Here is a 12,235-nt window from a genome sequence, read left to right as displayed (position 1 = left end):
GTTTTGCTGGCCATTGCTAATGAACGAGATCTGCATATCCATCAAATGGATGTGAAGTGTGCTTTCTTGAACGGAAACTTGACGGAGGAAGTCTATATGCAGCAACCTGTTGGTTTCAAGATAGGAGATCAAGTATGCAAATTGAACAAAGCGATATATGGGCTGAAGCAAGCGTCAAGAAGCTGGAACATGCGGTTCCATTCGTTCATCACCAAGATGGGATTCAAGCGGAGCGAGCAAGATCAGTGTTTGTACTTCTGGACGGATCAACGAGTCACAGTTTACCTGGTAATCTATGTGGACGATATCCTGATTGCCAGTTCGTCGGAAGCCATGATTGCGAACCTGAAAAAGAAGTTATCCACGGAATTCGAAATGAAGGATCTTAACGAGGTGAGAACTTTTCTTGGTCTAAACATTCAGCGGGACCGGACAAATGGTATTCTGAAGATTGACCAAAAGCAGTACGTCAAGAAAATTCTCGAGCGTTTTGGAATGAAGGATTGCCGACCTGCGTCTATTCCGATAGATCCCCATCTGAAGCTGTTAAAGTGTGAAAACAAAACTCAATTCACGAAGAAGCCATATAAGGAACTCGTCGGCTGCCTGATGTATTTGATGGTTACGTCGAGACCGGACATTTGTGCAGCAGTCAGTTATTTTGCTGGTTTCCAATGCTGTGCTACAGATGAACACTGGACGTACTTGAAGCGAATCCTGATGTACTTGCGAGGCACAGCAGATTACAAACTAATATATTGCCGTTCTTCTACCCCGGAAACATTATGCACGTATGCTGATGCGGACTGGGGAAACGATACGAATGACCGAAGATCTGTATCTGGATATGTCCTGAAGTTGTATGGAGCTACGATTTCGTGGGCCACGAGGAAGCAAGCATCCGTGGCATTGTCTACAACTGAAGCTGAACTGATGGCCCTTTGTCAAGCTAGCTGCGAAGCAATATGGGTCGTTAATTTGCTGAAAGTTCTGGATGTAGAAGTGAAGCTTCCGGTGACCGTCTATGAAGATAACCAATCCTGTATTGCCATCTGCCTAGAACCACGGAAACACCGGAGAATCAAACACATCGACATTCAATACTTTTTCGTCAGGGAGCTAATCCAGAAAAACCAGATACAACTACAATACAAGCCAACCGAGGAGCAGATTGCCGATGCAATGACGAAAGGGTTACCTGCGCCTAGGTTTCGGAAGCTGCGAGAGTTATTAGGATTAATTAATTGAGGCGGGGTGTTGAGAAACAATTAATCATAGTATGCATTGCCCTAGCCTTAACAAACGTATGTCATCCTAGAACTTAATAAATAATTCATTCTGTTATCAACCTTCAACCACTGCAGATGTTTCACTAATAGCTCTGCTAATAAAACGGTGGTCAGAAGTTCACTAAGCTAGACTTGTCGAAATGTTACAACCAATTTCTGTTGGACGAAGAATCTCGAGAAGTGTGTGCGATTTCCACCAACAAGGGGGTTTATAAAATGAACAGGCTACCATTCGGCGTCCGTCCTGCATCTGGAATAGTACAACGAGAATTGGAGAAATTGTTATGTGGAATTCCTGGAGTTCAAAATTTTTTGGATGATGTGTTGGTGACGGGGAAAGATGATGAGGAACATTTGGCGAATCTGGCAAGAGTACTAGATGTTTTGGAGAAGGCAGGACTAAAACTGAATCAGGCAAAGTGTCAATTTTTCAAGAGTGAGGTAACATACGTGGGCCATGTGATTGGACCAGATGGTCTTCGTAAAACCGAGGATCGAGTCAAAGCTATTCAGGAAGCCAAACAGCCAGAAAATGTTCAAGAGGTTCGCGCTTTTGCTGGACTCGTGAACCATTATGCGAAGTTTGTAAATGGTATGGCCGAGATGATGAGTCCTCTTTACCGTCTTTTACGAAAGGGCGAAAAGTTTGTTTGGACGCAGGAGTGTGTGGAAGCATTTGCGAAAGTTAAAAGGGAGATTTGTCGAGATGTTATGCTAGCTCACTTCAACCCAGAGGCAGAACTTGTGTTGGTATGCGATGCGTCGATGAATGGAGTTTCCGCTGTCTTGTTGCAGAAAGAAAAGGAGCGGGAACGACCGATAGCTTATGCTTCGAGAATTCTCCACTCGGCGGAGCGGAACTATAGTGTCATAGATCGCGAGGGTTTGGCAATCGTGTATGGTTTGAACAAATTTTTCCACTATTTGATCGGAAACACCTTCACTATAAGGACTGATCACAAACCCCTCTTGTCAATTCTGAACCCAACAAAAGGAATACCACAAATCGCTGCGAGTAGGATGCAAAGATGGGCAAATTTTCTGGCCGGCTTCAGCTATAAAATTGAACACGTGAGCTCGCAGAACAATATAGCAGACTATCCGTCACGAGTTCCATTCGAATCGTGGAAGCTTTGGAAGGAGGATGATAGCTTTTTGAACTTTTTGAACAGTGGCGAAGAAAAGATGGTGAATTGTGATGTTGTGCGCGAAGCGATGAAGGATGACAAAGAATTGACGATCATTCTACAGAACCTGAAAACAGGCAAACCAATTGAAAAGGATAGTCCTTATCGAAGATTCAAAGACGAACTTTCCGTGGAGAATGGGCTAGTTATGCGGGGAATAAGGTTAGTCATCCCGAGCAGCTTAAGAAAAATTGTGTTTGCTCAACTTCATCGGACACATTTGGGAGTTGTCAAAAGTAAGTCGGTATTGAGAAGTTCTGTGTGGTGGCCAAACATAGATGAAGAATTGGGAAGCTACATCAAAAACTGTTCAGCGTGTTTATCCAACAAACCTTCTCCTGAGAAAGCAAGATTGATTCCATGGAAACCACCCCAATCTGTTTGGAGTAGGGTGCACCTTGATTTTGCAGGCCCAGTGAACGGTATGAGCTTTTTAATAGTGGTAGATGCGCTATCCAAATGGGTGGAAGTATTTCCTACGACCAAATGCGATACAGAGTTTGTGTTGGATAAGCTAATCGATTGTATCAGCAGATTTGGGATCATGGATGAGATCGTTTGTGATAATGGGACTCAGTTCACAGCTGGAAAATTCAGGAACTTTCTAGCCGCGAACGGAATTCAACTACATTTAACAAGTCCGGGACATCCAGCAACCAACGGCCAAGCAGAGAATGCAGTGAAAACATTCAAGGCATCACTTTTGAAAAGTCTGACCGAAGGAAGGCGAAATATCAGAGAGGTAGTTGCAAACTTCTTGATGGGATACCGATCGGCAAGGCACTGTACTACAGGAGTCTCGCCAGCTGAGATGATGACAGGACGTCAAATGCGCACAGCATTAAACCTTGCAAAACCGGCGAAAACGAAACCCATGTCGAAGATGGAAAAGGAAGTCAAATCGAAAATACTGAAGCATCAGACAGACCAAATACATACGTACCGCGGTTCCAGGGAAGCTGTATTCGGCTGCGGTGATAGGGTAATGGTTCGAGATTACTCAAATCCCAACAAAGCAACGTGGAAACCGGCTGTTGTAATCAAGTTATTTGGACGACGAAACTACCTAGTGAAGCTGGTGGCTACAGGTAGAGAAATAAAGCGGCATGTCAACCAGATGATACCAGACACAAGAGAGGATAAGGTGGTTCAGAACGAAACGGAGCACCAAGAACCGGTTCCGAGAGGCATGAAGGAACATGAACCGGTCACGCGACAGACGGTTACGAGGTGCTACCGAGCACCAGTGAAGCGATCGCGGGAAGTCGAGAGCATATCCACCGAGAGATGTGAAGATCTTGAAGTGTCAAACCCGATTCTGGAAGAGGAGGACTTCGAAGAAGCGCAAGAGTCCTTCATGGATCCGCCACTCATACCGGAGCCGCATAGTGGGGGAACGAGGGTGGCAGGTTTATGTGATACAGATAATGGGGCAGAGTCAGTTGATCGACCAAGTTCAGATATAGTTGAGGACGGGGGAGTAAGTGATAATAGTGATGATGGACTAGAATTAGTGGGATTTGAACGAGGCTTCTGGAAATTTAGAGACTACGTAGGCAGAGTATTGAGTAAATGAATGACTAACGCAAGTCTATTTCTTTCAGATTTCAGTATTTGAGACTCTACATCAATACCTACAGAACTCTTATTCGTGGTAGAATTTCTTTCTTTTTATTAAACATTTTGTAACATTGATTTAGTGCGGGGGTGTGATATATGTATGTTCCATTCGGCCACCCCTCGTCGTCAGGTTTATATTTTGACAGAAGGTATAACACAGTTGGACTGAAGACATAACAACGCGTGTGAACATGTAAAACCATTATAATCGCAAATAAAATGTTTCTTTATGTTTTAATCGAATAAAACATTACAGAGAGCGGCAGCCACAAACCGAGTATTGTGGCGTACTATTGTTGATTATTTTCATGTCCGGGGGAACGGGATATGCGGCCGAGAGAAACACTTCCACACGCGGACATTACATAATAAAAACATGCACATTCATTAACACAAGACTACTATTTACATTATGTACACAATATTACAAACGGATTAAAAGTAATCTCGCGGAGATCGCGCGGGCAGCATCTTGCTGCTGTTGCAGATGATGGCGTTCTGTTGTTACTGTTGCTGCCGTTCGTCGTCGTCGTCTATCCGTCGTCGTGATAGAGACGAGCCGAGCCGATGATGCTTGTATAGGGGGCAGTCGTCTCACGTTAGATCCCGTTCACAACATCTCCCCCTTTTAGGATGACGAACGATATTGGACCAAGGTAATTTTCTTCGACGCTACGAAGAAATCCTTGATCGCACGATGTGGAGTGAAGCTCGTTGTTGCCCCACCATTGCTCTAACCGTTGAAACAGAATGATGCGCAGGATGCCGACTATCTGCTGCTGCTGTGTGGCCAGACAGGATGCATCCGATGACGCCGTACATCTTCAGGATCGAAACCGAGCTTACGCAGAAGGACGTGGCCAAGTAAACGTCTGGCTTCTGCTGGGTTGCGTGATCCGAACGGTGTTGAACGAGTGGAATGGTGGAAACGAGCGGCTGTCTATTGGACCGAATCTTGGTGCTGTAGGTGGAAACTGCGTGGATGAGTACGTCTCCTAGCGAGCTGCGATTGCCAAGTCCAAAAGATGTTGGTGATTATGTCGATGCGAAAACGGCCAACTTGAAGATCGACGATACATCACCAAAGGAGGATGCCGTGTGTGGATGGCATCGGACTCCTTGCTATGGTGCATGCTGGATGATGATGTAGGAGGAAATGAGTATTCCGAATCGAACCGGCCGATGTGGGAGGACGCTGACTGGGCGTACGGACTCCCACTGGGTTGCGAGATTCGGCGATGTGCATCTTTCGGAAACAACCTGAACAGCCACAGGAGGACATTGACTGATGATGTGCGACTCCTGCCGGGTTGTGTTTTCCGAATGGCGGCGATGATGCAACTTACTGCGTTACTCCATTTTCCCTCCTGCGTAGATTCGTTGAGTTGGTCGTTTGGAGCTGCGGTACGACCCAACTACGAAAAAAACCTCGTCGCCACTTTCATGTCCGGGGGAACGGGATATGCGGCCGAGAGAAACACTTCCACACGCGGACATTACATAATAAAAACATGCACATTCATTAACACAAGACTACTATTTACATTATGTACACAATATTACAAACGGATTAAAAGTAATCTCGCGGAGATCGCGCGGGCAGCATCTTGCTGCTGTTGCAGATGATGGCGTTCTGTTGTTACTGTTGCTGCCGTTCGTCGTCGTCGTCTATCCGTCGTCGTGATAGAGACGAGCCGAGCCGATGATGCTTGTATAGGGGGCAGTCGTCTCACGTTAGATCCCGTTTACAACAATTATGTATTGTCTTAATGATGTTGAACTAATAAATGTATGTAACCAAGCTACTACATAGCTGGAGAAACGAAAGTACTCAAAAGTGAGTTCGTTCTACCCAACTTCGAGGTTGTCTGCGGGAAGCCAATTTCAAATTGATGGAGTCGATGTTGAGGTAGGTAGTTTGCATTTAGGCGTATAATACGACCAGAGTACCTAGAGTTTTTTTTTACTCAAACGTCAGTTAAAATTACTCAACTTTCGGCACTATGTCACTTATTCAATTTTGGCTTCCCGCATCGGACTCTCAAAGTTGGGTTGTTTTGCTATTCACTCTCTGGCAACAACAAAGAGAGCGAATGAAAGAGGATGCAAAAAGAACTCAAAAGTGAATTTGAAAATACTCAAATTTGGGTTTTCTTGTTTTTTAGTGATGGAATTACAATGTTGAACCGCTTTGACCTGTTGGATGAACAAATTGAGATTTAAACTGTTCGGTAATAAAAAAAAATCCCCAGCAATCAACTTTGCTTTGGAGATGATTTCCCACATGCCCGTAGACCATTTCTTCATCTTCTCGGATAGAGTTAGTTCGATTGAGGCACTCCGGTCGATGAAACCTGTATAACATCCATCTTACTTTTTAAAAAAAATAAGGGAGTAGGGTAAATCGGGGTAATTTGGCCACCTTAAGCAAAATTCGATTGAAGATGCAGAAAACAACGTTGAATCTCTCGTACATCGTATGGTCAGAATGTTTCTGATAATACTATACTAGTTGCATAAAAATATCATAATTTAATCGTGTTTAAATGCCAAAAAAAGATTAAAAAAAAAGTGTTGTTTTTGGGTCGATTTTGATCCGTCGGGGTAATATGAGCACCCTATTTTCAATGAAGAATTTTTATCGCCTAATGCAATACAAACTTAACATGCTTCGCTTGATGTTGAATCATATAGTATCAACTTGAAGTGTGCAGAAAACAAACTAATTTAAAGGTTATCTAAGGTATTTAAACAAGAGAAGTCTTATGAGGTGTTTTTGATCAGCCCTCGTCGGGGTAATTTGGCCAACAATTTTAAATTTCATTTTTCTAATTTACTATGAGACTAAATTACTTCGTTGTAATTTTTCAATCGCTTCAATATCAGGCCAGTATTGGAGCTCCTAGATGGATTTTCAAAAATTACTAGATTTTAGGTGATTTTCCAGTAATGCTCAAATTGGGTTTTTAAATTAAGAAAAATGTATTGATTTTTCGATTTCATACGAAAGAGCACCTTTTTCTGAGCCACTATGATTTTTTTCAGATTTTTTGAACTTTATTTTGGTACCTAAAATCAATTTCAAATAGATTTTTCGAAATCACCTTTTGACAGCTGAGCAACTGCATGACAGCTCCAACCAGTACAAAATGCGACGAGGGGTGATTCGACAAATCGCTTCCATACAAACTTCAAACTGATTTTTAAATAGGTTCCCGGGCACCAAAATTCATGAAAATTTGGATTTCGGCTCAGTTTTGCATGCAGATCAGAATATGGAAGTATCTCAACATCGCTAAAGAAGCCAATTGCCCCATTGGCCAAATTACCCCGACTACCCCTAAATGGGTGCACTGGTCGAAAGATCATACAAGATTACCTCTGTATGGGTCCCCTCACATTGCTCAATTTATGGCAATGAGAAGGCGGACTCTCTCGCAAAGGTGGGCGCACAGGAAGGTGAGATCTATGATAGAAGAATTTCACATGATGAATTTTTCCATTTTGTTCGCCAGAGTTCTCTTCAAAGTTGGCAAAATGATTGGCTAGATGGCCAGCTGGGACGGTGGTTACATTCCATTATTCCTAATGTTTCATTGCGAGCGTGGCATGGCATGGTTTGGATGTAAGTCCGAATTTCATTCGCGTGATGTCAAGGCTTATGTCCAACCATTACTCGCTAGACGCGCATTTATACAGGATTAACCTCGCGTTGAGCAATGTTTGTACTAAGTGAGGTTCCGGTTATGATGACATCGACCACGTAGTTTGGCAATGCCCGGATAATGACGCCTCCAGAGCACTACTCTTGGATACCCTTGAGGCCCGAGGTAGGCAACCCTTTGTTCTTGTGAGAGATGTGTTGGGAACCCGTGATGTCACATACATGGGATGTATTTTCGACTTTCTTCGCTCTGCTGGTATAAAAGTTTAATTCGCTTGTGTTTTCTTCCCCAGTTTTTTTTTTCTCTGTTCTTGTCTTTTTTGTGTTGTTCCTGGCCATCCGGCAGAAGAATGATCCACTGCAATCTGGTATCATTGGCTACACAGACAACGAACATGAACCAGACAACGAACATGATTCAGAGAACCCTTACCCCCAATCCTTTCCAAGTCCAACCTTAAAAACTTTTGTGACATACTAACCTCGAGCTGCCACGAGTACCCTGGCTCCGACCCATACTAACTATGGCATATGTATAAGAATCTGTACATAATATACAACTTTTGATTTTCGGCTCCGCAAAGCGTTAAACGCGATTGAGCCCCAAATTGTAAATGAACTATTTAAAAAAAATAACTTTCTTTTGTATTTTGTTGGTGGTTTGCCTAAAGTAACAGTAGCTGTTTTTCATATTTCTATTTTGCATTCAGCAGAAAGTCCTTTTTACTTGTTTTTGTAATTCTTCTCGATAGAGTGTATTCCCTTCCATGTTCACACGCTCGTTCCCAGGTTCCAGTGGATCAACATCGGAATAGCATCCAACGAGGAGCAGATGGTGGCCGTCCGGAACATAGTGAATCGTACCTCCTTCCCGGCCCCGTACGTTCTCTTCGGGCCGCCGGGAACAGGAAAGTCCTCTACCCTCGTGGAAGCCATTGGCCAGATATACTTGCACCGTCCGCAGGCAAACATGCTGGTGGTGGCCCCGTCGAACTTTGCGGCCAACGAAATAACCAGTCGTATTTTGAACGTTATACCTGAGAAGCATGTTTTCCGGTATTTTTCTATGAGGTGTAGACGTAATGTGGACAACATAGATGAACAAATTCTACAGGTTTCCAACATGGCCGACAAGGAGTTCGAATTGCCATTCTACGAGGACATCTATCTTGCTAGGATAGTGGTGGCCACGTTGGCCACCTCGGGCCGGCTGGTACAGGCCAAAATCAAAGAAAAGCATTTCAGCTATGTAATAGTGGACGAGTGCGGCAGTGCTAAGGAAATAACGTCCCTGGTGGCCATCGGAGGGCTAGCCACGTGTCATGATGAAATTCACGCCAGTATCGTACTTGCTGGTGACCCGAAACAGTTGGGCCCCGTCATTCGCAACGACTATCTCAAGGAAACCAACCAAAGCGTGTCGCTTTTGGAACGCATCATGACGTTAAACTTGTACGAGATGAATCACAACACCAAAGGGTATAACAATCGGTATATCACGCAGCTACGAGACAACTTCCGATCTCATCAAAATTTGCTGAATTTTCCGAATAACGCCTTCTACGCTGGCCAACTGCGCGCAAAAGCGTCCCCCGAACTGACTCACTGGGCGCTGAAATGGCCGCGCCTGCCTAATCCGAACTGTCCGCTCATATTTCATTCTATCGTTGGGAAAACTCAGCGAGACAACAGCAGCTTCAGCTTGTTCAACCGCGAAGAGGCCGAGCTCGTTCTTGACTATTTAGGCGATATTTTGTCGAACGACATCAACGGCCGTCAGGTGGGACAATGCGATATCGGTGTCATATCGCCGTATGCAGCGCAAGTGTTGCACTTGAGGATGCTATGTAAGGACCGTGGTTGGCAAGAGATTGAAATCGGTTCGGCGGAACAATACCAGGGCCGTGAAAAGGCCGTCATCATCTTATCGACAGTGCGATCCCGCTGCAGTAACGTTGGATTTCTGTCCGACGCTAGAAGATTGAACGTTACGATAACTCGAGCTAGGGCTTTGTTGGTAGTCGTTGGGAATCACAACACATTGCAGTTGGACGACAATTGGAAGGCTTTCATCAGATACTGCCAAGGCAGTAAGGCTTTCATTGATGGAGGAACGACAATACTTACAAAAAAGAATGAAGAACTGAAGAAACGCGAGCAGCGTACGAAGCCTAATCCAGCTGAAAAAATGGGCGGTTCAAGTTCACAGAAAGCTAAGATAAGAAATGCTCAAATGAAAGGTAGCTCAGCTCAACGAAAACCATATGTGCCGACGAGCAATTCTAATTCGAACAACAAATCTACAAAATCCAATTCGGCACTCGAAAATCACAAGCAATCGGGAAAAGTAGACCTTGAGAAATGCGATAAAAACTCCAAGAAACTGAAGTCGATTCCTCGCCCGGAAGATACGAAAAAAGCTACCAAGACATCTGGAGGCAAGCAAGTGGTGAACGTAAACACCAAAAAACAGCAAGGTTCTACTCACGCTCAAACCAACAATAAACCGACTAAACAGACACTTCCAACCGCAAAGGGGAAAACAATTTACAACAGGCGTAAATCGAAGCAAACCAAACGCGAAAAGAGTACGAATAAAGCAAAACAGGATGTGCAGACAACTGACGGAAATCAACAAGTGGATGAAGGTGAAGATATGACGAAGCCACAGCTCAAATTTTCAAGAGCACAAATCTGAAGAACCGAATGTCGTATTGCGCTGAAAAGTTGATCGATTGGTCACCACCAGCGGGTAACCAATCGATCAACTTTTCAGCGCAATCCGACGTTTGGTTCTTCAGATTTGTGCTCTTGAAAATTTGAGTTGTGGCTTCGTCATATCTTCACCTTCATCCACTTGTTGATTTCCGTCAGTTGTCTGCACATCCTGTTTTGCTTCATCCTGTAAGCAGCAGTGAGAAAATGCAACATTCCGCAAAACCGGAGCGAAGAATTCAAAGATGGTGGAAGTTCCGGGCAAAGAAACGCAACCAGAGAAACGCTCAACCATAGAACGAAGACGAGGAAATTGAAGAGAGGAAACATGGACGTGAACAGCGGACGTCAGCTGGAAACAATCGTCGTAGAGGAGAATATGGCCCTTCGACCACATTTATCGATTGACATGATAAGCATCGAAAAGCGGCACCGATGAAATCGAGAGTTTGAATGAACTTTTCACTGTATTGTACTTTTTTCCCTATATTACGGTAAGTAATACGCCTTTTTTACGCTCTGAATACAACTAATACCTACTAGATAAGCCTTCGATAAACTCCATTAGTCAGTAAATACAATAGTCGAAGAACCTATGTGTAGTGTCTACCTAATGGTTGTGTGCATAGGATATCTACCTACATGATATACTATTCATGACAGTACCTAAATGTCTAGGTATAATTCATTATATCTACCTAAGGTAGTATAAATACGGGTGTTCATTGGACCACAGAGCAGAGACTGCACAAGCTTTGGACTTGTCAACATCTTTAATATTCTTCTTTTGGAGGATATAAAAGTGGCGACGAGGATCAAGGAACGTGTAATTTCTTTTGAGTTATTCCGAAATTATTTCCTTTTGGTTTTCAGGTTGTTGTAATAACAAATTGTTATTTTTGTGGAGAACGGAATTGTTCTTTTTTTGGTAGAATTGCCAGTATGTTGTGAACAGAATGTTCTTTTTTGTTGACGAAATTGTCTTGTTGTTTTGGTAATAACGAAATGTTATTTTTTGTGGTGAACAAAATTGTTCTTTTGTGGCGGAATTGTCATATGTTATGTTTTGGTGAATGGATTTGTGTTATTTGTACTTTTTTTGTAAAGTTGCCGATGTTGGGATAGCGAAATCGTCCTTTTGTTGTTGTAGTTTTGTTGACGAACAGATATGTTCTTTGAAAGTGACGGACTCGTCAGTTTTTTGTGCTATCATTATTTGGTGATGAATGTTATTTTTTGAAGTTTTCTAAAGGGGAAAGGACTGTAGTGTCTACCTAATGGTTGTGTGCATAGGATATCTACCTACATGATATACTATTCATGACAGTACCTAAATGTCTAGGTATGATTCATTATATCTACCTAAGGTAGTATAAATACGGGTGTTCATTGGACCACAGAGCAGAGACTGCACAAGCTTTGGACTTGTCAACATCTTTAATATTCTTCTTTTGGAGGATATAAAACTATGTTGTCTACAATAACAAATTAATCCACTAGCGGTGATGGCTCCTTTGTCGTGAATTTCCAAAGATAAAAGCCGCCATCTTGGTTTTGGGTTGTGTGATCATTATTTCCAGGCTCCGGACACCTCCCGCTTTCCCCCTTTCTATTAAGGAACATTTCAGATGACTCCAGGATGTTTCAAAGGTATTTCAGGGTGTTTCAAGGGGGTTTAGGATCGGTTTAGGTCATTTCAGGAGACGCTTCTGAAACTTTCCATCACTCTTAAAACCTCATGAAACCATCTGGTGTCCCCT

The 12,235-nt window shown here is 43.3% G+C and overlaps 1 protein-coding gene across 2 annotated transcripts in view; it reads left to right on the top strand.

Annotated features, from left to right (window-relative positions):
- The window catches only part of LOC109403351 (helicase MOV-10), a 28,613-nt gene extending 17,542 nt beyond the window's left edge, over nucleotides 1–11,071 (top strand). For both annotated transcript variants that reach the window (XM_062856352.1, XM_062856351.1), the window contains 2 exons: nucleotides 8,550–10,408; nucleotides 10,673–11,071. In XM_062856352.1, the coding sequence (XP_062712336.1) occupies nucleotides 8,550–10,408; nucleotides 10,673–10,914 (2,101 nt within the window). In that variant the 3' untranslated portion in view covers nucleotides 10,915–11,071. The remainder of the gene's footprint in view (nucleotides 1–8,549; nucleotides 10,409–10,672) is intronic.
- The last annotated feature ends 1,164 nt before the right edge of the window (nucleotides 11,072–12,235 follow it).

The sequence above is a fragment of the Aedes albopictus genome, chromosome 3 (assembly GCF_035046485.1).
Source record: "Aedes albopictus strain Foshan chromosome 3, AalbF5, whole genome shotgun sequence".
NCBI lineage: Eukaryota > Metazoa > Arthropoda > Insecta > Diptera > Culicidae > Aedes > Aedes albopictus.
Note: the sequence above shows the minus strand (reverse complement) of the source record. Positions and strands in the feature narration are given on the sequence as shown.